Raw genomic sequence first — 25230 nt, 5'->3', positions numbered from 1 at the left:
TAGGGAGATGTTGCGAGCCAGAGAGTCCTGTGACAGTCATGTGACAGTAGCAGCGCAGGACAACAGAGTCACCTGGAGAGGCGAGATGCCTTGTGAAATCAGATTGGGGGAAAAGCTGTGCCTTTTAGTGCAATTGTTTTATTTATGTTTTATTGATTTAATATGCTGTAAACTGCTTTTTCATAAAAATATGAAGTGGTATAGAAATTTAAAAAATAAAAATAGATAAAATAAATCGGGCTCCATGCCCTGGTGACTTCCAGGCTGGATTACTGCAGTACTGTCCTCGTGGGGCTGCCCTTGAAGACAGTGGGTCCACAATGCAGCCACCTGGGGTTCCCTTTAGACCTTGCAGAATCCCGTGTTTTCCAGCCAGGCAAAATCAAAAACCCGGGCTGTGAAACGGGGATGTGGCCTGCAGAAGGGTTCTGAGGGCCAGGCGGTAATAGGCCCTAGCACCTATGGGTAAGACGGCCCTGCTCTGGTCCTAAACCTCCAGTGCCTTATGGCTACACTCATTTGTGAGAAAGGCTTTAGGAGTAAACCGCAAGGAAAAATCAAGTACCCGCTGCCTTGTGGGACATCTTTAGGGGGAAAAAAAAGGCTAAGGAGTAAACCCAGAGTGGGTGTGTATGCCATTATTTGGTCTAGGATCTGATACAGCTACAAATATAAGGGGGGGGGGAGCCTGCTGGATCACACCATATTCAAAAAGGAATTCCATGCAGATGAATAAGGTGGTTGATGAAGGCTGCTACAGAACAAACAACACACTCCATCCCTTTTTGTTGTTTAGTCGTTTAGTCGTGTCCGACTCTTTGTGACCCCATGGACCAGAGCACGCCAGGCACTCCTGTCTTGCACTGCCTCCCGCAGTTTGGTCAAACTCATGTTCGTAGCTTCGAGAACACTGTCCAAGCATCTCGTCCTCTGTCGTCCCCTTCTCCTAGTGCCCTCAATCTTTCCCAACATCGGGGTCTTTTCCAAGGATTCTTCTCTTCTCATGAGGTGGCCAAAGTATTGGAGCCTCAGCTTCGCAATCTGTCATCCCTTTTTAGTGATTCCAGAAAGCTGGTAGAAATGTTTTGCAGGCAGTAACATTGGTAAGCTTATTTGAAGGCTGCATTACCATCATGGCTTCTTATCGCAGTAGCATCCTAAGAACATACCGGTAGCACCAAGCCGGTCGCACCACCAGAGGCGCATCTAGCCCAGCATCCCACAGCGGCCAGCAACATGGGTTGGTGAGCTTCTGAAAAACCCACAAGCAGGACATGAGAACAACATGGGAACATAAGGCGAACCGGGTGGATCAGGCCAATGGTTTATCTAGTCCAGCATCCTGTTCTCACAATGGCCAAGCAGATGCCTGCGGGAAACCAGAATCTGAGCACAAGAGCAACTCTGCAGCTTCCACCAACTGGTTTCCAGAAGCGTTGCTGCCTCCAACTGTGGAGGCAGAGCAGAGCCATTGTGCAGAGCCATTCCTCCATTTATTTGTCCAAGGCTCTTTTAAAACCATGCAAGTAGGTGACCATCCCTGCCTCCTGCAGCAGTGAGTTCCATAGTTTTAACTGCATGAAGCAATATTTTCTTTTATCTGTCATCATTCTTCCAGCATTCAGCTTAACTGGATGTTTACAAGTGTTATAATGGAGGAAAGCGTTTCTGTATCCACTTTCTCCTTGCCATGCATAATTTTAAAAAACTTCTATCATGTTGCCTCTCACTTGCCTTTTCTCTGAACTAAAAAGTCCCAAGTGCTGCAATCGTTCCTCATAGCATATTGAAAACAAACTTGGAAGTCTTGTGTGTGATCTTTTTTATTCGTCACTAAATAATACAGTTTTATTATTATTTTAAAAAAAGCTCCTCGGCACTGACCTGTCACAGCCATGCAAAAGAGAACCCCACATCTCTCCATATTATACAGGGTATTCCAGCGACAGCACACATAAGACAGCTCACAACAGCACTGAGTAATAAAGGAAGACTTTTGCAACAGAATGGTTGTTTGTTTTTGTTGTTGTTTTTTAAAAAAACAATACTAGGATGGAAATGGGAAGAAATATAATGTACACTGAGGGTGAAACAGTTGTGCAAGGTGCACACTGCAATGTTGCTTTATATGGCATTGTACAAATTGCTAAAACAGCTGCAGATTTTAGCTTCGTCATTTATGAGTCTGCAGGTCACAGGATAGCTGCGTATGAGGCAAGCCATCTTCCACTTTATTAAGGATCACACAACCAAAAGGATTTTCAGATTAAGATATAGATGAAGCACACACAGGCCTTTCCTTCCAGTCATTAAAGAAGAGTCCAAGGTTGTTTAAAGCAGCCTTTCTCCATCCTTCCAGATGTTTTAGGCCACAAATCCCATCAGCCCCAGCCAGCACAGGTTGTCTAAAACATCTGGAGAGCTCCTGGTTGGGAAAGGCTGCTTTATAGATAATACAGGGAGCCTGGTGCCCTCCAGGTGTGGCAGGACTGCAACTCCCATAATCTTAGCCTTTCTTGGCTGGGGCTGATGGGAATCTGGGTGGCCTAAAGAGACTTAGAAATACACCCCAACCTCTGTTATTATTCTGGGAGGTATTGAGTATCGCAACAACTGCCACAGCACAGGAGCAAAAGTCGCTAATTATGGAACAATTATGGATGGAAACCAACTTGGAAAGATTTCTTTGGAAAGACCAGCAAATCAATCAACCCACAATTGTAATTGGTGGTGTTTTAGATCTAACAAGAATTTCATGTTAATTGCAAATACTGAATTTCATGTTGTGAATCAAGAGTCGCAAGCCTCTTTGAATCTTCTGCCATGAGCTCAATAGGTAGTCTGCAATGCCAGAATGAATCTGACCTACCTTACAAGACTGTTGTAAGGTTTACAACATAGTGCAAGTGGAACACTTTGAGTATTTTAATAGTGCCATACAAATATTAGTGAAGCATTTTCCACTGAAAGGAAGCCTTAGCTAGTTTGACTTCAAACTATGGCTTACGCAGTACGGTTTCTGCAAACCATTGTTTGCAAATCAGGAGCCACCCTTGGGGACCTGCACTCCTTTCCCCCTTGCCAACACTAAATACATGAGCATGCATGTTATAATCATGATTCCTTTGCAAGCAACTTTTTAGGAGCAGGAATCTGCTTTAGACAGAGGGATCCGTGTATCTTGCTGCTGTCTGCTCTGACTGGCAGCAGCTCTCCCAGGCTTGAGGGAAGGAGTCTTTTCCTAGCCATACCTGGAGATCCCAATGAATGAACCTGGGACAAAGGCTCACAACTTGCAAACGTGGTAATGGGGGGGCGGGAGGGGGGGAACCTAGTGATCAGTCCTGCATGTATAATGATAAGTCATGGTTGAAGCTGAAAAGTAGACGGCAAAACTTGCTCCAGCATGAGGTGTGTATACAACAACAGGAATCATAGAATCGTAGAGTTGGAAGGGACCACAAGGGTCCTCCAGTCCAACCCCCTACAATGCAGGAATCTTTTGAAAGCAGACATCACCAAAGCTGGCTTCCACTTTGAAAGCCATCGTTTACACAGGGAACCCGAGCTACAGCTTTATCAAGCTTACTTTGCGCATGCAAACTGCATGCGTCTAATAACTAGAGATCGTTCCCCCAACTCGCAGGCAGACTTCAGGGGCTGCAAGCAAGAAATTCAAAGTAATGCTTGAAGCTGAGCCTCGAGATTAGAGCAGAGGCTGCATTGCAGATTTGACCTACCCTGCAAGGTGGAAGGGTCACACTACGTAGGGCTCAGTAGTCAAGTATCTACAATTCACGCAGTGGCTTATAGGAACTGAAATTTATTTCCAGCATTGGCAACACAGCACATGCACCAAGGGTGGGCAGATCTATGTGGTCTACTCCAACCATAGAATCCCTGCCACAGCAAAGTGTTCAAAGGTTAGGAAGGGTCCGTAGCTAAGGTCACTTAGATCTTGCCCGACATGAGATCCTGTGTGTGCTACTTCCATTTAACACACATCCTCCGGACCGCCTAACAGATAAGGCCCAAGTTAGCGTCCTTAAAACCTTGGGTCCCCAGATGTTGTTGGACCACACCTCCCATCATCCCCCAGGCAGATCAGCCAGTATCATCATCATCATTAAAATTCCTTACCCACCCCTTCGCCAATAAGTCCCAGGGCAGGTTACAGCTATCTGAAAGCAAAATTAAATATTGCTAAAACAGATGGCAGTCGCAGGAAAGCACACATCTCGGGTGTCATAGGCCAGGATAGGGAGGAATTCCCAGGAATGATGGGAGTTGTAGTTCAACAGCTGGGGATCCCAGGTTGAAAAACCCTGATCAAAGCACCTGGTAGCCACTAACAAACACGTCTTCCCATTCCTGATGTAATTCATCTGTCGGGGCACTAAGCTGCCCCCATATCAGTATTGTGATAACCCCACATCTCCAGTTCAAATTGCTGCAAGCATTGGTACATGCTTACGACGCTAACTAGGGTGGGTTCATTTTAAGGTTAAAATTCTAAATCTCCACTCGTGACACTTGACACTGTGCACGCCGTCTTGTTTAGGTGGCTTTCAAGCTTGTTCTGTCTTTAGCCCCCAACCCTAATAAAACAAGCAGCACATCACCAATCTTCAAAAAGCTCCAAATTTATCTTTCACGTTTCTTTGAATGGGGGTCTGTACCTATCATTTGAGAACCACTGGCCCACACACTAGGCAGGTGTTAAATTTAATCGAATAGCTACTTTACAGAAGTTACAAAACGATGTGGTTTTTTAAAGCCCCAAAACAAGTGTTAACCACGGCTCCCTTCCTTTCGCAAGCCAGAGTCCTTGGACTAAATCCCCCACCACCTTAAAAAAAAAAGGACTGTGCAAGAGAACTTCAGAGCAAGTAAATCTTTAAAAATACATATACGTATGCTGCAACCTGTATTTTTCATACACATTAAAAACTGCTTGTGGATATAAAATGCCATGCCTGTTTCCTAGCTCTGGTATATAAAGTGCCACAAGAGCTTCTCAAGAGTGCAAAAACAAAAACAAATAAAAACCAGTGTTTATTATATGTTCTACTTAAAACTCATCTACATCCCATTTCAGGTTTTGCAAAAGACACATGCACAAACCTCTTTTGAAGATCAAGAATACTAACTCCCACCCCATAGCCACAAATCCCTTTCCAAAGCTCACATATGCTCTCAATGCAACGGAAACGCATTAGGATACAGTGGAGGCAACCAGCCAGGGAAACTATTCACTCGGACCTTCCATGCCAGAGCTGATCGCAGTGAGAAATTCTGAACCACACATGGACGACTAAATTCCATTGGCTGGACTGATTTCGAATGTGTAGCTTTAAGACAGATCCTTGTTCTTAAGGATGGCGGGATAATTTTGCACTCCTGTACAGTACTTCATTTAAAAGAGATGCCCTATAATGTACTGGGTGCTGCAGGACCACAGCAGCACCTCCTCTCTACCTTTTGATCAAGCCAAGTAGAGCTGGAATAAGCAAGTGGTCATGATGGGAGAAGCCCTACTGAGAGGCCGAGAAGGGGAAGCAGCAGGCGGAGCCAGTGGCTGCTAGCCAGGCAGAAGTTTCTGTTCATGGCAGGTAGTTCACAGGCTCCCTTATCAAAAGGTCTAGCACGAGGCCAGCTTCTCTGCTTTAGAAATGGGAGAGGCAGGTACAATTTGGGAGAACGTTCTCCATTCAACCTTGCCAGTCAAATTTGAGGAGTCTTTAATCTAGTAATAGCTACCACCAAGTAAAGGTATGTACCAGTTTAATTAGGTGGGGAAGGGGAAGAAAAAACCATCCCCCCTCCCTTAATAATAAGCTATCCTGCTCATATAAAAAGTTCATTCAGAAAGGTTGTATATCAAACAAATGAAGGGGGGGGGGAGTTTTCAGTCCAACTAGCCCTGTCTTGTTCCCTGAAGAAGGAACATAAAACTTCTTGAATGTCTCATGGAGGAAAAGAAGGGCCATTATGAAAACAAAGCCATATAAAACAAAAAGTAAATTATTTAATGCATTAACGATGTTAACCTCAAGATAAATCCACAACAGAATGAGATTTTTTCCTTTCCTTGCAGAGAATATTTGGGGAATCACACAGTACTGAGAAGACATCATTTTAATTTTGCTCAATGTCCAGGCGAAACAGTTCAATTTTTTTTAACACTCTGATCCTAAAGGTGGTTCTCTTTAGTTTTTTTTCGGTTTTTTGTTGCTCTACGACAGAGTAGCAAGTAAAATGTGATTTTCAAGAATAACTGGATGGTTTGCTTCCTGATTCGTCTTCCTGGGAGCCCATACTCTGTCAAGGAAGCAGAAAAGTTGTTAAGACCTACTTCCAAAACACAGGCAATAAGAAAAAGAACAGGCCAATTCACACCATACATTTAAAGCACTATGATACAACATTTAACAGTCACAGCTTCCCCCAAAGATCCTGAGAGGTGTAGCAGTTTGTGAAAGATGCTGAGAGTTGTTAGGCGACTCCTGTTCCCCTCAGAGAGATACAATTCCCAGAGTAGTTAAGCAATCCACACCTCTTCCCCATGTGATTTTTCTAAACATTGGAAATTACTCTGAAGCCATTTCTTGGCTTACATTTCAGTCAGGTAAAAAGAGCTGTAATTTGGGGATGACAAAGAGAAGCGTGTCCTTGTGAATCCAGCAAAATAGGAAATGGCACCGCTGGGACTAATCTGTAAGGTGGTGAGAGGAGGGATGCATGGCAATGGCGCAACCCACTGGTTAAGCAGCAATGCACTGTGTTTTCTATTCAAAAGAGGGTGCTTGCTTCCATGCATGCTTGATGTTTGGCTTCCACGCACATAGTTCAGTTGGTTAGAGAATGGTGCTCATATTGCCAAGGTTGCAGGTTGAATCCCCATATGGGGCACCTGCATATTCCCGCATTGCAGAGGGCTGGACTAGTTGATCCGCAATGTCTCTTACAAGTCTACAATTCTATGAAAAAGGCCAAACAGAGCTGAGTCCTGCCACTTACCTTCTGCACAAACTGAGGGTTCACAGTGATCTCCTGATCCATGGCTTTCAGTCTCTCATCAAGCTCTATACATTTCAGCATCTGTGGAGAGTCAGATTATACAGGACAGCCACCGTTTGTTAGCTTCATCATCCACATTGAAGGCCTATGGTCAGACGTGTGTCAGAATTCCCAGGCACCACATATATAGACTCTTGGAATCCATCCCAGTAACCACTTTGAACTCTTTATCCTCTCCCTTGCCATTCACTTCAAGACTACTGCTTTACAGATTTGGGCATCGCTACAAATATCTGTTTGTTGCTAAGAACCCAAGCATCCGGGACAGGGCAGCAAGGAAGAAGATAACATTGAATGCATTTTCACTGGGCCAGTCAAGGTAACCATCAGGAAGTCGCCGCTGCCCAAAGCCACAATCAGTACTGAAATGCAGCGACCAAGGGCAAGGAAGGAATTTGGCCCATCCCATCTGTTGTTTCTATGGCAGGAACAGACAGAAGGTGGAAGAGGATCTGTTGAATTGTGTCTGGGTGGTCTGCAGAAGGGTTCCTTGATGCCCAATTGTTTAACTGCAGCAATCTGCACCAGGACGCCAGCCACTATTTTGCACTTGGCTTAATAATAATAATAATAATAATAATAATAATAATAATAATAATAAAGAAACCAGAAGCCTGTCCATCCTTGCACAGCAGCTAGAGATGTAAAGTCTAGAGGTTTTTGCTGAATTTTTCTATTTCTTTTTCCAGCCTTCTACATCTCCACTGACAGTATCCTTGAGCTCTGATCACACGTCCCGAGATTCCAGTGTGAGCCACTAAAGGTCCCGCTTTTCCTGCCATCTTTCCCCATGCCTCCATTTGGCACAAGCCGCAGATCTGTGGTTTTTGATGTCCAAAGTGACTAGGCCCTCCTTGTAAATGAGCTCACAGAAGTTACTACCCTGCACATTCTTTTTAAGTCGCTGTTTAGTCAAAAGAGGAGCGGCTGTTGAAAGCAGCGAGAGGATGGGCTCCACCCCCTTTGCCAGCTCTTTATTATTATCATTATTATTATTAGATTTTATAAAAAAGAAAAATATTATACAAACAAGTATACCAAGTTTTCTCAAGTCATTTGTATATCACAAAAATGGCATAATGTGGAAAAATATCCACAGCGTGTTTCATTATTAGTGGTCAATGTATAAGTTCTTGGTTTATGAACTGGTTTAAACAATTAAGAAGAAGAAAAGAAAAAAGAAAAAAGGGGGAGTGGCAAGTGGGATCGGGTCAGGTGCTAATGCTTCTATTATTCTACTTTGTGTGTGTGTGTGAGGGGTTGTGTCAACGTTACTGTACTTGTATGGGTTCTCTTACTATTCACTTGTTGTGTTTCCTTGGTCGTGAGAGAGGTTGGGGATGGCCTAGGCCCTAGGCTGTGGTTGGTTGTCTTTGGTTGGTTGTAGTGAGAATTGCTTTTGGGTGTGAGTGTGTATTTTTGAATCAGGTTAGCCAGATTGATTTGTATGCTGTCGGGGGATTCTTGTTGTTGTTTTGTTGGGCTGTGTATGTGATAAAGGGAAACCAAACTGGGGGGGGGGGGAAGCCATCTTCTTCTATTTGTCCCCGTGTCTGTTTCAGTTTATTGGTTAATTTTTCCTAATAAGGCTGTTTCTTTGGCAGGTCTTCTGACAAGGAGACAAGCAAAGAAAAAGAAAAAGAAACCAATTGCTGGAAGTGCAACAACAGGCATAGGCAAATGCGGCCCTCCAGATGTTTTTGGCCTACAACTCCCATGATCCCTAACTAGCAGGACCAGTGGCCAGGGATGATGGGAATTGTAGTCCCAAAACATATAGAGGGCCGAGTTTGCCTATGCCTGTGCAACAGGCTGTCACAGAAGAAGCAGGTGGTTCTGTCCCTCCCTTTCCAGCCTGATCACTCTTCCAAACTCAACTGATTGATTCCCATGGTTGGCTTAGAGCAGGCTTCCTCAAACTCGGCCCTCCAGATGTTTTTGACCTACAACTCCCATGATCCCTAGCTAGCAGGACCAGTGGCCAGGGATGATGGGAATTGTAGTCCCAAAACATATAGAGGGCCAAGTTTGAGGAAGCCTGGCTTAGAGGACTGCCATCTTATGAACACACACCTGGAAGCAAGGCCTATTAAACTCAGGGCGACTTATCTGAGACTAAACATGCAGAGATTTTTCAGCTGCGCCGTTTCAATTAGCTCTCACACTCTTTTATATCCAAAATACCAGAATCTTGCCTTTCAACTTCATAAGCAGCATCAGTTTAAGTGCCTGCTTTCCATAAATTCACTGCCTGAATTCATCCCTTTAACTGTGAGGCTGGAAGATTCTGGGGGTGGGCTCTGCCCATACAGGAGAAAGAGGAGGGTGGGGACAGAATGAGCTATGCTTCAGACTTCCTGGCAGGAGGAGGGCGGGAATGGCCTTTTTCAATTATCTTCTCTGAGTTAAATCAGAACACCTCCCAGAGAATTCAAAAGCTGGCACAGAATAATAATAATAATAATAATAATAATAATAATAATAATAATTTATTATTTATACCCCGCCCATCTGGCTGGGTTTCCCCAGCCACTCTGGGCGGCTTCCAACAAAATATTAAAATACAGATATTCCATCAAACATTAAAAGCTTCCCTAAACAGGAAGTGACTAGAACCAGCTCTGGGTTGTGCTAGGTATTTGCATGCTTGTTTTTTTAATAGAATTAATAGGGAATTCATAATGTGCCACAGAGCATGCTGTTCTACTGACTCATACTGCCACTCACGGCAACCATAACCGAGGTGAAAATGAAGGGTGATTTACCTCCTGATCGATATTGTGAAGCATAGCTGGATTGTTGTACTTCTCAGGGTTGTCATGGAAACAAACCATACCATCCTTCTGGTTAATACTTGCAAAGATTTCGCCATCTTCTATCTGAAATAACAAGGTTTCGGTGTTTTATGATTTGGGCGCTCTTCCTGTTTCATCTTGCCCCTGCCATCCCACCCAGAAGACCCTCCAACTGCCTGTATTTCCTGCATCTTAACTGACAGCAAAACCTCCAAGAAAGGCAGTCCTCCCCATCTCATAACCAGGAATGTGTGGTCTCCAAATAATAATAATAATAATAATAATAAACCCCCCTTGTTTCGACATGAGGATCAATACGTTCTGATTTGTGCTATCATAATATCATTATAATATCATTAAAAACTTTGCCTATCCTGGTAAATTAAGTTGTTAGGAATATTCATTATCATCCTATTGTACAGGTTAATGTTGACTACTTGCAATGACCTCTAGTTTCTTTCCCCCCGAGAAATTTCATTGTTCCCGCAAGGGGACAATGACAATAAAGATTTATTCTATTCTATTCTAAATTTTCTGTTTTACATTTTAGAATATTCATTTAAACAACCTTAAAATATCAATAACTTCCCTTCTTCTCTTTCCATGGTTCATGTTGCATAACACAAATCCCTGCATATTTTAGATAAACTAAACCATTCAGTATTCCATTATCACATCCATTAAAACTTATTTACACTGTTATCTTAATGCTGCCCACGTTTTCAAATAAGCACAATTCTCCTCCATATATTCAATAAACATTTTCCAATCTTCTTTAAACGTATGTTCTTCTTCTTCTCTTATTCTATATGTTAGGTCCGCATGTTGCACATCTTCCATATGATCTCTAGTTTCAATTGTTTGCAATTAACCTGATCGCTACCGAAAGCAATATACGCAGAAAAGGGATGTTCAAATAAATACGACCTGACATTTCGTTCAAAAAGCAACATTCCTTACCATATGAAGGACATATTTTTCTGCTTCCTGAGGCCCTGATAGCTGCACTCTACTTGCCATGTCTTGTAACGACAGTGTTAAAAATGTCTGAAATCCAGAAGCAGAGCAGATTCATTAGAGATTTCTGCAAACTCTGACCAACCCCCATGGGGGACTAGCATCCTGTACAGCACACCCAGGACTACCCCTGGAAGCCTGCAAAAAGGCAGAAGCCAGGATAATCAGAAGCCAGGTGTGTGATGCTGTCAGCAGGTAACATTTTAGACTTTATGAAAGCACCCGTGAGAACCAGACAAGCAATTTTGCCACCCAAGACACACCTGCATAATGTTCCCAAGGACTCATAAGAATACAGCAGAATGGATGCCTCACCTTAGTTAGCCTCTGAATGTTCTTTTTATAGAGAGATGACAAGCACTGCTTCACCAGACCCATATTATTATCCCTAGTGAAGGTCTCGCTGTGCTTGTTCACCAGATTCCGTAGCTCCGAGGGCTTATTGGTTGCATACACTTGCGCTAATTCATGGTAGGCGTTGCTAAGTGGCTGTGATGAGAAAGCAAAATAAGACTTTTTTAAATGCAGAGAAGGGCAACTCAAAACACTAATGAGGGCCCCTATCAGGAACTAGTGATCTCAAAAGTAGTCTTATCCCAACACAAAGCATTGGTCTATTTAGTCCAGTTTTGCCTGCTCTGGCTGGAAGCAGCTCTCCAAGGGTCCAGGGATTTCCCCATCTCTGCTACCCAAATTATTGTTAGCTGGAGATGCCAGGGATTGAATAGAGGACCTGGACTGCAAAGGTTATGCATTGCAACACCTCTTCTCCTTATAACCTGGAATGAGTCTGCTATTCCCAAAAATCTCCTGCTCTTTAGTTTTTTTCCTAAAAGCAAGAGAGAAAACAGACAACTCCAACTGCACAGCTTTGCCCGTTAATTTTATTAATTCCAATTATTACTTTTACTAATGCTCAATTTCAAATGGCAAGTATTGATTTTGATGCATGCTGCTGTAAATTCCGTTTTCTGCTTTCTTTTTTTCCACTTTTTTCCACTGCTATGGCCCAAGAACTACTGCAATTAAAGTTCTCCTCCTCTGCTATGGCCCAAGAACTACTGCAATTAAAGTTCTCCTCCTCCATCACAGTTTCGGCTTAATTCTTTTTTCTTTTTTTTTAAATGCACCAATACAGGATTTCTGGAGTCTTACCTTAACGAACCTACCCACTATCTGGGAGGTATACTTCGGAAGTTGCTGCACTTTGCCAAGTAGTATCAATGAAACTAGGATATACTTTTTATAGGATTCCAACATAATATGACTGACTGCCATGGCAGGAGTTGTTATAGCCTGTAAAAGTAAAAAAAGATAAGGGAGCAAATGAAAACCACCAGAAACAAACTCACACACAGAGAGAAGCTGTATTTGCATGCAGTCCTAATCCGTGAGCCATGGTCAAGCAGATTATTCTGTGCACATGCAGCAAAAGCTCTCCCTGTTGTTCCTCGTGTGCTGCAGTAGAGAAACGAACTTCTGTTTCCTTCCAAACAAACCACAATCCTATTGGGTGCCCAATAATTATTTTCTCGGAAGAAACAAGGAATGGTATATATGGGAACGGCTTGGGCGCTTCCTTTTGTTCCTTCCTTTTTATACTGTATACCAGGGGTCAGGGGCGTACCCAGGATAAAAATTAGGGGGGGCAAGGGGCGGGGCCACAGTGGGAATGTGGGCGGGGCTACGTTGCCTGCGCCTCCCCGGTCTTCCGAGGAGGCGTCCCCAGGCTCCCGCTCCCGGCGCCAAGCTCCAGAGGCGCACGGGGAACGCGAGCCTGTGGCTGCCTCCTCCGCTTACGCTCCCCGCGCGCCTCTGGAGCTTCGTGCCGGGAGCGGGAGCCTGGGGCTGCCGTGCCTGCGCCCCTCAGCCTTTTGCTTCTGGGGGGGGCAATTTCCCCCTCCTGCCCCCCTGCCTACGCCCATGCCAGGGGTGGGGAACAAATGCAGCCCTTTGGAACTCTCCCCCAGACCACGTCCCTGTTTCGCACCTTGGGTGATTTTGCTAAGGTATGTCTTTGAACTCCGATCATGCCTCTTGCTTGACTGGATGGAGGACAGAGAGGGGTGGGTGCAGAAACAAGCCTATTGTACCCAAGGTAACATTGGGTAGCCCATTGTTCTGCCCACTTTTGCCTCTGTCTCCACCCACCGCTGACCTGTGGCCCTCGCAAGGTCACTCAGAAGGGGATGTGCCCTCAGGCTGAAATAGGTCCCCCTCAATATTGTATATCAATCCATTTGTTAGGCAGAAGCGTAAGTTAAAGGGAACACCTGAGACAGCACAGATTTGCTAACGGCCTATACTGTTATGGATGCTAAGAATTGTCTCCAGGTGAGCGTAGGTTTTATAAGTGGAGGAAGTCTTCTTTATTATTTGTAGGCTCTTGCTGCAACCAGAAATGACTGGGGAAATCTAGTAGCTTCTGATGCGCCCATCAACAGAGCTGTTACAGCCTGAAGTTGACCCCTCCTGAGGCACAGAAAGCTCTCCTTCAACACACGGGTGTGGGGTGGGGGAAGTTACCTGCTCATAGAAGTACAGCGCTCTTTCAAAGTTCTTCAGCCCAGTGTATATCATGCCACCATAGTAGTAGTAACATAGAAAGTGCTTTGCATCGTAAGCCCCATTCTCCTTACAAATATCCATCATGTCCACATCTAGATACGGAAGGGCAGGTTTAAAGCATTTTGCTAACAAACAGAGCTGAAACAAAACAGACCAGAGTTACCAAAAGAAGAAGAAGAAGAAGCCACTTTCACATGCTGCCTTTGTTCAAATTCAACTCTGCTTTAAGAACAGGGCTTTAATCACAAGTCATGGCAAAATGCTAACGGAATTACGTTACGAAACCTCATGAGAGAACAAGATGCTGAGAGTCTCAGCACCATTTCCCTCCTGAAGTGAAATAACTCTAATAATTTGGACTCCTGAGAAATACGGACCATTACACTGGCAGTCAGGAGAGAGTGAGATTAGGGGGTGGTCACAACTGCATTTACAAAACATGCAAATGGCTTCATCAGGATGCTTGGATAGCTCTCTGTTTAAGCATTTAGCGCATTTTTTAACATCTAAGCCATTGCTGTATATTGTTTTAAATGTCTGCTTCGCTTTTGGGAGTGAAGTCCCATTATGTGTTTTACAAGCTGGTCTCCGACCGTAATAATAAATTATTATTATTAGCTCTCTGTTTAAAAATAACCTGGGTTAATGTAGAATGTGTAGCAGAACTTCTGACTGCCTTCCCACCTTATAAGCCTGCAAGTCCCACTATTATTCATGCCTTTGCTAAAAAGCTCAACAACAACTTCAATCCTAAAAAAAGGTCAACAACTTTGGTTGGCCCTTCACTTCATCAGATCTGGCCCTCTTTGAAAAAAGTTTGGACACCACTGGAAGCATGGCATTACAGATCCTCTAACAGCTTGTCTCATCCCTGGAGCCAGACTGAAAGAGAAACGGAACAAGTTTCTCCATCTATTGAAGTGACTTGATGCCAATTCACACAGCTACCTGGAGTCGCAAGGTTACTGACAGCACAAAGTATCTGGAATGCTTTATTGCTGTAAGCAACTTGTCCATTCCTGGGTTTGAGTCAAAAGCTAAACTGGCAGATGCCGTGTCACTGTTGACCAGCTGCCCACTGTGAACAACTAGCTTTGTAAGGAACTTTGCAGTGCTGCAGGAAAGGTCGCCATGATTCAGAAGTTCCGCAGCAGCACAGCAAGCAGCAGACGTATTTGATGAGCCTTTACTTTTGTTTCAACCTATTCACTGGAATATACATGGCTGGAAGGGAAGGGACCGTGAGGATGTTTTGCTGAAGCTTCCTACACTGTGAGCACCCTCGAAGCAAAAGCACTCAGCCTGTTAGGCTTCCGGATTCCCTTACCTGGCAAAGATCTGCGTGTATTGAGGTCAGCTGGTTGGTGTTCATCTGCATCTTGTCTATGGCTTGCCTGAGAATGCCTATTCCTCGCAGGGGCTGTCGGAAAGGTAACAGGTCTCCATTATGGAAGCCTCCGCAAAGGGACCCTGGCGGCAGCGCTTATAAACAAAAAGCCGCCGACAACTGACTTTAATCTAATAAGTAACATTTCTCTACCGCTTACATTAAAAAGAAATCTTGAAGCAGATCACAAAAGGAAAACAAAAGTTCAAATCATTTAAAACAGAGAAACAAGCATCACTGATAAAAAGAGAAGAAGGAAACAGTGTGAATTATCAGGGAGGGCCCGAGAATGAATCGTTTCAATGGTGGCCCCACTTTTATGGAACACTCTTCCCAGGGAGGCACACCTGGTGCCATCACTAGCAGTTTTTAGGTGGCAGACAAAAACACTCTCATTCACCCAAGTATTGGATGTTAATTTTAGCAGAGTGGGATGTGTGCATGTATGTATTTTAGGCTGTTTGATTCTTGGTCCCCCCCGAATAATTTGTATTGGTTTTCCAATATTACCCCAATTATACAATTTATACAAATACCAATTACAGTAATTCTGTTTTAATGTTCATTTTTTGTAAGTCACGTTGATTTTCATTTTTTTAAAAAAGTCAACGATAAATAAATAAAGTTTTTACTAAATGGCAGAGGCACCAAATCGTCGGTGTCTCCCCCCCCAGAAAAGGAAGAAGCAGAGCACCCCAGAGGGTAGGCACTGCCATGAAGAAGGCCCCTCTCTCTATTGGTGCCAGATGACAGTCAGTAGGTTGGAATGCGATCTGCAAAGCCTCCTTTTATGATCCCCGTGATCAACCAGGTCCAGTGATCTAACATGGAAAGGTGGTTCTGCTGTACCCCAGGTATTGGAAGGGCTGGGAAACATACTGCTGGTCCCAGGGTCAGCATAAAAATGCCTCCTCTAGTATGAAAATAGCAAGGTTATATTGTGCAACATACTCCAAAGAAGTGAACAGAGAAAAGAGAAAAGGTTCAGAATTAGTGCATGAGTTGGCCAGAAAACATGTACTAGCTCAGCACCCTAAAGAGAATCTGGAGCATATTTGGGCTTGTTTACCTGTTTCCGCTCCACAAGGGCATTGGTTAACTGATGACACAGGCCAGCAACTGGAGACAACGAAACAAGAAAAAAAAAGAGTGAGAAGCCCCACAAAGGGAACACATCAAACGTGGCAAGATGCAAGGCTGCTGATTTAACTCACAAGTGTCTGTTGCGTATCGAATGTGCTCCCCATTACAAGTACTGATAAAAAGCTGGACCTGCGAGAATAACGTTTCGAAGTCAGGGACGCTGGGCATGGAAAACTTCACGAACCTGAAAATGAAGACAGAACCCACGTTTCAACAGGAGCTTTTACGTGAAAATGAGCACGGCTCTTAAAAGCTGCCAGAAGGCAGACTAGGACTGCTCCAAAGGCAAAGAACCATTGCTTCAATCTGCACATTCTAACATTTCTTGCAATGGAAACATAGCAATATGCAACCTTCATGAATAAAAATATAAAAACTCCCATACAGCAAGTCTGTACACCCTTTCAAACCTTCGCTTCAAAAATTTCAAATGAAGGAAAGTAACTTACAAGACTGCAAGAACCCCTAAGGAGTGTTCTTGAACATCCAGGGCACCGAGCACCGTATCCAGGTGAGAAAGGTTTTTTGCTAGCAGCTCTCCACTTTTGTTGATCAGTTCACAAAGCTGAGTCATTTGCCCTGAAACAAAAAAAAGGGGGGCTGTTACATTTCAGCTCAATAACGGTATATAAAGCAAAGGCTCCCAGTCGCACCTTTATGTACCCGCTGTGTTTGCACCAAGTGCAAGGACCTAGGAGGCTCCCTGGCACCAAGTCAGACCTTTGGCTCCTCTTGCTCAGTACTTCTGACACTGATTGGCAGCATCTCTCCAGGATTTCAGAGAGGAGGCCTGCCTGGGGAAGTCAGGGAGTGAAGCATGGACCTTCTGCATGAAAAGCACATGCTCTACCACTGAGCCATGGAAATACGATCAGCGCCATTATCTTGGGCAACGAGTGAGGACAATGCTTCTTCAAATGTATCCTTTCTCCTCCATGAGCTATACTACCGTGTTTCTCCGAAAATAAGACACCGTCTTATACTTATTTTTCCTCAAAAAAACAAACAAACACTATGGCTTATTTTCAGGGGATGTCTTATTTTTTTCCTCCTCCTCCTTCCGCGGCCGGCATTGCTGCTGTGCCTATCACTATGTCTTATTTTCGGGGTATGGCTTATATTCCTTGAATGCTTAAAAATCCTGCTACGGCTTATTTTATGGCTACGTCTTATTTTCGGAGAAACAGGGTAGATGGGAAGGACACACCTATCTTTTAGGCACTGCTGTTACAGTCTAGGAAGCAATGAAAAAGGGGCAGGGAAGAGGAGAGAAGGGAGTGGGAGTGTGTGTGTGTGTGTGTGCTGCAAATGAACCTTAGCTATATTTTGAGCTAAGCCTGTTTGCACCGATTGGCTCTTCATAAGTACATTCGGAGTGGTGAAAAGCCTCTTACGGAAGAAGAGAGAGACATTCCAACTCTACAATTCTATGATCTTGCTCAGGCATCCCCAAACTTTGGCCCTCCAGATGTTTTGGACTACAATTCCCATCTTCCCCGACCACTGGTCCTGTTAGCTAGGGATCATGGGAGTTGTAGGCCAAAACATCTGGAGGGCCGCAGTTTGGGGATGCCTGATCTTGCTAGTGATGGAATACGATGGAAGAATGTACAGCGGGGGAAACTTTTACAGGGAATGTGGCAATGGGTGAGAGAGGTGTTTTAACAGGTGTTGCAGATAAAACTACTTGCCTCTTTTGCTATTATTCTGCAGACACCATTTAAACCCATCCACCACCCCCAGCCGAAACTAAAGCAGTGCCCCTCCTACTCAACACCACCAATACACCCATCACGACAGCATAGAGAACATCTGAGCTCAAAGCTCCAGGGAAGGAAGTGCAAGAGAACGGGGGTGCCTGAACTTTGGCAAACAGGTACTTTAAAATTGTCCAGCAAGTTGGAAGCTCCCAAAGTTAAGTGCAGCATGAGAATGGAACAGGGACAGCAAGATCTGGAGAGCATCATATTAGCTATCCCTAGTCTCCAAGCTTTAAATAAGCAAGAGCATCAGTTTGTGGGAGTTTAAGTAAATTCTAATATACTGTAATCTGAATTGCGCTTCACTTTTGTAGAGGGTTTAATTTTCAGATTAAAACAGCTGGAATTTGAGGGAGGAGACTGAAAATCCAGAGACACATGAAATACCATGGACAGCACCACAGCTGAAATCCTAGGGCAGCTAGTGAAAAAATAGTACAAGTCTTTCCTGAAACCTTAGATGAAGAATTTACGGTATATAGAGCAGGTTGGGCAAAAGTCGATTTGGATTTAGCATGAGATCTCTGGGTGATGTGCAGTAGCCCAGCAAGGGTTTCTGACTGCCAGCCATTTTAACAATGACAGCAACTGAAAGCCTCTGTCACTGGTTTCTGAAATGATGGAAAGTTGGAGTGGGGGATGAGATGGGGATTTTTATGTGTCAAGGTTGACAGCTTGAATTCAAACAGGTCTCACCCCCCCCAAAAAATTTTTTTTTACCATCTCTTCACTAGGACACTTTTTTCCAACTGCTTTGCAAAGTGCATTGAAGTTATCATTAAACACAATGCATATTTCAGAGTCTGGCAAGATTTTTAAAAATTATGTGCATGCCGAGCATAATCTGAGCTTAAACAATATTGGGGAGATTAAGTTTAACTTCTATGCATAAGACACTCAGTGTTTCTCATTCACACATAAGCTTTACCAGTTAGATCAACACTACGAAACCCTCATCAGGAGAACACAAGAGTCACGTGCACAAGAGACCCCATAACCTCTGAATGCAAGGTTTGGGTACGAATCAGAGAACAGAATGGCAGTACAAATTGTATCTCTTTTGTAAGACATATACTCCTTCCTTTCCAAAAGATGAACAATTATTTAGACCAGTGATGGCTAATTTCTGGCCTTCCAAATGCCGCTGGCTACAATTCCCATCATCCCTGACCACTGGGCATGCTGGGAAGGAGCTGATGTGAGTTGAGATTCCACCAACATCTGGAGGGCTGCAGGGTCCCTGTTCCGCACTGCTGTTTAAAAACAACCACACCAGTAAAACATAGCACACAAAACGTTTGAAAGACCTGCTCCCTAACACATCTCACCCCTCCTCATTGTATTCCCCAACATGCTGGCACCCCTTTTCCAATAGCCACAAAGTTCAATGTGAAGTGTCAGGCTGTGTCTGAAAAGAACTTTCAGGATTATTCACTTCTGTTCCCTGATTAACCCTGAAAATCCCCTACAGACATTGAAAGGTGGGGGTTAGCCTATGTTCCTATGCATGCAGCACTGCCCATCTTATCTCTAGAAAACCTTGACTTAACAAATGCTGAGCAGATGCAGCAAGATGTTTTGAAGAGTGAGCAAAAACAGAACTGTGGTGAGGTAGGGCTGGCTTGTTTTGGTAGCATCTATTTCATTCATTCATTCATTCACTCATTCATTTTATTTGTATGCTGCTTTCCTACAAAAAATATCATGCTCAAGGTGGCTTAACAACACAGAAAACAGAAATACATTTCAAACAAACAATACCAAAATAATTTTATAATAACATAGCAAAACAACAGCAAATATAATAGCAGTAAAAAAAAGATAGCAAAAATAGCAAGGGAGTGTCACAGTTGCACCTTAGTGCTAGAATCTTCCTTGTCTGCAGACATAAACCTTCAAATAAAACTTAAAGGATCTCCTTGTGGTGGTACTGTAGGGTTTTCCTAATGTTCTGTCAACATGGTATAATTCTGGCCATTCAAGTCTTGCCCCCATTCATTCTTCCCCTTTTGCCTTCAAGCCTTGCTCTGAAAGGGTACATGGTGCCATCTCTCCCCTCCCCCCAACAAATTCAAAGCCTTCCTCAAAAGGCATCACCTCAAGGCTTGTAGCTCAAAATCAAACCTAAGGATTAGTAACTACTCGCACTTGCTCCCCTCATCTCTCAAAGATTCCTTTTCTACTATCAAAAAGTAGACTAAGCTCCTTGTTGGCTAGGAATCTGTCCTTTTAAATGTTATTCTTCAAAGCCCCAATAACAGTGGTAGTAGTTATTTATTTAAATCCATTTACACCCCACCTTTTTCCCCTGGCAGGAACTCAAGGTGACTCATAGGTGAAAATAGGTAAAGGTAAAGGGACCCCTGACCATTAGGTCCAGTCGTGACCGACTCTGGGGTTGCGCGCTCATCTCGCATTATTGGCCGAGGGAGCCGGCATATAGCTTCCAGGTCATGTGGCCAGCATGACAAAGCCGCTTCTGGCAAACCAGAGCAGCACATGGAAACGCCGTTTACCTTCCCGCTGTAGCGGTTCCTATTTATCTACTTGCATTTTGACGTGCTTTCGAACTGCTAGGTTGGCAGGAATAGGTGAAAATAAGAACAGCTAAAAACATAGGGAGGAATTATAATTAGTGATTACTATTAGTAGTAATAGTAGTAGCTGTCACAGCCACCTGGTGCAAGGGACTAAAAGGAAACTTCTGCAAATTTATTTACCTAGTTTTAACATTTATACCCCTCTTAACCCCCAAGGAGCTCAGGACTGCATGCATTATCACAGTCTTGTGAGAATGGTTACCAAGCATTAGCTTGTTAACCATATCCAAAAAGGAATTCCATGCAGATGAATAAGGTGGTTGATGAAGGAAGGATGCAGGGTTCCATTGCTCTTCTGCACCTAAGATATACACCAAGGACCCAGCACAGAAACACAGCAGAACAGACAGCGCACTCCATCCCTTTTTAGGGATTCCAGCAAGCTGGCAAAAATGTTTTGCAGGCGGTAACTTGTTTCAAGGCTGCATTATCATGATGGCTTATTATCACAGTAGCATCATGAGAACATAACACAAAGCAAATTGGACCAAAGGCCCATCTAGCCCAGCATCCCACAGCGGCCAGCAACAAAACCCACAAGCAGGACATGAGAACAACATGGGAACATAAGGCAAACCAGATGGATCAGGCCAATGGCCCATCTAGTCCAGCATCTTGTTCTCACAGTGACTGACCTGATGTCTGCGGGAAGCCCGCAAGATGGACATGAATGCAATAGCACTCTCCCGAGGTACAATTCTCAGCAACTGGTATTCGGAAGTATGACATGTGACAGTGGTGGTACAACACAGGCATTGTGGCTAGTAGCCACTGATAGCCTTGTCCTCAATGAATGTGTTTCATCCTCTTTTAAAGTCATCCAAGTTGGGGGCCATCACTGCCTCCTGCAGAAGCAAATTCCAGTTTAACGGCACTGTGTGAAGGAGGACCTTCTTTTATCTGTCCTGAATCTTCCAACATTCAGCTTTGTTAGATGTTCACAATTCTTTTTTTAAAGAAGACATTTTATTAATCTAGATGTTCACAAGTTCCAGCATTGAGTGAGGGAGAAAAACCTCTCTCTTCCCGCTTTCTTGATAAAGTACTATGTCACCTCTTACTTGTCTTTTATCTGAACTAAAAAGTTCCAAATGCTGCAACCTTTTCTCATAAGGAGAGTTGGTGGCCACCACAGCCTCCTGTGGAACCAATTTCCATAGTTTTAACAAAGTGCTGCATAAGAAGTCCTTGCTTTTATCTGTTGTGAGGAACAATTGAGGGAGTTGGGTGTGTTTAGCCTGGGTAAGGATGGGACCCAGGTGGCGCTGTGGGTTAAACCAGAGAGTCTAGGGCTTGCTGATCAGAAAGTTGGCGGTTCGAATCCCTGCAACGGGGTGAGCTCCCGTTGCTCGGTCCCAGCTCCTGCCCACCTAGCAGTTCGAAAGCACGTCAAAGTGCAAGTAGATAAATAGGGACCGCTCCAGCAGGAAGGTAAACGGTGTTTCCGTGCGCTGCTCTGGTTCGCCAGAAGCAGCTTCGTCATGCTGGCCACATGACCTGGAAGCTGTCTGCGGACAAACACCGGCTCCCTCGGCCTATAGAGCGAGATGAGCGCCGCAACCCCAGAGTCGGACACGACTGGACCTGATGGTCAGGGGCCCTTTACCTTTACCTTTTTTTAGCCTGGGTAAGAGGAGACTGAGAGGAGATATGAAAGGCAGCTTCAAATATCTTAAGGGCTAGCACATGAGAGTTGGTGGCCGCCACAGCCTCCTGTGGAACCAATTTCCATAGTTTTAACAAAGTGCTGCATAAGAAGTCCTTGCTTTTATCTGTTGTGAGGAACAATTGAGGGAGTTGGGTGTGTTTAGCCTGGGTAAGGATGGGACCCAGGTGGCGCTGTGGGTTGTTTTCTCTTGGTCTGAAGGGTAGGACCAGAACTGATGGATTCAAGTTACAAGAAAGGAGAGTCCGACTAAACATCAGAAAGAACTTTCTGACAGTAAGAGCTGTCTGAAAGTGGAACAGACTCCTATGAGAGCTGGTGGGCTCTCCTTCCTTGGAGGTTTTAAAGCAGAGGCTGGATGGCCATCTGTCATGGATACTTTTGTTGAGATTGCTGCATTGCAGGGGTTGTCCAGATGACCCATGGGATCCCTTCCATTTCTACAGTTCTATGATTCCACTATTCACCAATGTTGGAAGATTTATGCCAGTTAACAGGAAGTACTTCTTCAAGCAGCGCCCAGCTGAACTGTAACTTGCTCTCACATTGGCAATGATGACCACCAACCTGGATGGTTTTGAAAGACGGTAACACAAATTCACAAGAGGACAGGGCTACTCGCCTGGGTGGCTAAGCTTTGCCTCCACAGTTGGAGGCAGCAATGCTTTGAATGCCAGTTGCTGGAAAATGCTCTTGTGCTCAGGTCCTGCGTGCTGGTTTCCCCACAGGCAAATGTTCATTCACTGTGAAAGAAAGATGCCGGGCGAGATGGGCCACTGGCCTTTTCCACAAGGGCTCTTCTCATCTTCTTAGGCGCACTGGTTGTCCACGAGTTCCAGCGCTATTTCCTTCTAGCCATCCCTAAACCTCTCCCCCACCGCCTTTACAACATGCGTCGGATCTGTAACCCCCCCCCCCCAAAAATCCCTTGCACGAGGCAAACGTTAAGGGGGTTAATCCTAAAACGCCCTGCGGGGGAAACACGAAAATGGGGAGCCGCGCCCGTTTCCATCCCGAGAAGGCAGCCAGGGGGCTTCTTTCCCCGACACCCACCACCACCCAGGACGGGATTCGAACCCACGTCCCCCTCCACAGCCACCGCCTCCTCCTCCCCCCACCAGGCCGCTTTCGCTCTCGCCATTCACGTGCGCGGCTGGGGGCCGAGGGGAGCCGGAGCCGCCCGGTGGGTCCCCCCGCTTGACACCCGCCAGCCACCCGGCCTCGCCCCTCAGCCCGGGTCCCCGGCGGTCACCTTGGGCCGAGAGCTGCCTGACGCTGTTGACGAACTGCTCCAAGGCGGACGCCATCTTGGCGGCTCGCGGGAGGCCGCGGCGGGAGAGCAGCGAGGCGGGGGAGACGGAGCGGGCCCCGCGCCGGGGAAGGAGGGGAAGGGGGTGGGAGGAGGAGAGGAAGTCTCCTCTTCTCGCTCCTGAGGCAGCGTCTCCGTCCGCGCAGGGCCAATCAGACGCCGCTTCGGAGGGCCGCGGGGGCGGAGCTCCCCGGGCGTCATTTCCGGCGGTGGGGCGCGCGCGGGCCTAAGCAAGGGCGTTGCCATGGGAACCGCCGCTCCAGGCCCTCAACCCGGAAGCGGCCCTCCTCCGTGCAAACAGAGGCAGCCGCCAACTGTCACTCGCGCTGTCGACTCAGAAGCTGCGCGTTTTGGGCTGGGGAAGGGTGGCTTCTTTAGCCTGGCACCGCAACCCGTTTTGTCTGCTTTCAAATTGTCGTCATTGTTTATTACCCAGCCCGTAATAAACTTCCTTATCTCCCTCCTAGATAGGACATTTAGGTGGCCACAATGCCCTTTGCAGCTTTCTACCCTGTCTGGCAGACAAAAACATAGTAAGGATGCAGCGAGAACCCAGCCTGGTTGCTAAGGGCCAGGGTGACGTCAGACGCGGTGTGACGTCACACATAGTACTTCACGCTACTGAGAAGCACATAGCATCTTCCTGTTATGGCTGCTTATCACTTCCCTGCTTATCACTTCACTATCACATCATCCTATCATCATTATTGTTTTGTTGCTGTTTGGAGGTGTGTAGCACAGTTGCATAAGCAAAAAGAACAAAAGATCCTTGTGGTACTTTAAAGATCAACACATTTTAAGTTATTTATTTATTTAGGTGCATTTGTACCCTACTCTTGGGCCAAGAAAGCACAGCCAATTGCATAAAATCAATTATAAACAAGACAGTCCCTGCCTGCAGCCTTACAATCTTAAAAAAAGTGTGCTGCTCACAGGACAAAAAAATAAAATAAAAATCCACATTACAAAAGGGAAAATGGATAGGGAGGGAAGCAAACTCAGGCAAGCTTTATTAAATAGTAGTTCTCATAATGACTGACTTGCAGAGAAACGGCTCAGGGGCAGGAGGTGCCTAACGGCATAAATTTCAATGGACTGGAAAATCCACTTCATCAGATACTTTAGATAAAGCAGACTCAAATCCACAAAGAGTACACCGAGTTCCTGTTTTCTGCTGAGCATGGCGCTTTTGGGTGCCAACTTTCTACCGAAGATTCTAATTTCCTTGCCAACAGGACAGCAATTATTTGGGAGACACCAAAAAATCCACCTCACCTCAGAACCAGCTCGAAAGATGCTTCTAAACCTTCTAAAAATGACATTGGTTTTTGAGAAATGCATTTCAGGCGACAATGTTAAGAAATCCCATTTGACAGACAGAAATCAGTTGTTGTGCTGTGAGCAGCACACTACCAGTAAATCCTAAGAAGAGATGACCTCATCCTTCACTTGATATTCCCAATGTGGACATCAAGGGCTGTATCCAGTCTGTATCTAATAATGGAACAGCACTTCAAAAGTTCAGGGTGTTTTTTTGGGCAAAGCGATCTTTTGCCAGTGACCTCTTCTCGCCTTCATCATCTCATGTCTTATGCTCCATAAAACCATACATGTTCATATGGCGAATAGCTGTTCTGAGTAATCAAAAATAGTGTATTGTATCCCGCATATTATAAACGGGTGCTGTGAATTAGACCTACTTCAATCTGCAGTCTGTTATGCTTCCAGAAATGCTGAGGAGGAAATGGGATTTGCTCAAGAAGCAGTGAGGATTCAGTTCTGGGCTACAGTACAGAATAGGTGAGATAATTATGATCTAGGAGATGTTTTTGAAAAATTGGCTTTCACCAGTGCTTTCATCTTTCTTGAAAAAGAGGTGCTGGAACTCACCATGAAAGCTTCCCT

The 25230-nt window shown here is 44.9% G+C and overlaps 1 protein-coding gene across 2 annotated transcripts; it reads right to left on the bottom strand.

Moving 5' to 3' along the window:
- Positions 1-6008: 6008 nt before the first annotated feature.
- COPS3 (COP9 signalosome subunit 3) lies at positions 6009-23349 on the bottom strand. Of its 2 annotated transcripts, none has more exons than XM_035131581.3 (12): positions 23269-23349; positions 16440-16569; positions 16062-16174; positions 15917-15966; positions 14788-14880; positions 13419-13598; positions 12048-12188; positions 11208-11381; positions 10836-10922; positions 9846-9959; positions 7021-7101; positions 6009-6321 (listed from the first exon to the last, which is right to left on the bottom strand). In XM_035131581.3, exons 1-12 carry the CDS (start codon positions 23321-23323, stop codon positions 6268-6270), a joined length of 1272 nt encoding a protein of 423 aa, XP_034987472.1. In that variant the 5' UTR covers positions 23324-23349; the 3' UTR covers positions 6009-6267. The 2 variants fall into 2 exon arrangements, with proteins under 2 accessions (XP_034987472.1, XP_034987471.1); XM_035131580.3 differs by lacking the exon at positions 23269-23349 and adding an exon at positions 20986-21190.
- Between the last annotated feature and the right edge of the window lie 1881 nt (positions 23350-25230).

This window comes from Zootoca vivipara, chromosome 13 (assembly GCF_965207765.1).
Source record: "Zootoca vivipara chromosome 13, rZooViv2.hap1.1, whole genome shotgun sequence".
In the NCBI taxonomy this organism is placed as follows: Eukaryota; Metazoa; Chordata; class Lepidosauria; order Squamata; family Lacertidae; genus Zootoca; species Zootoca vivipara.
The sequence above is the reverse complement of the archived record's forward strand: the minus strand, read 5'-3'. Positions and strand labels throughout refer to the sequence as shown.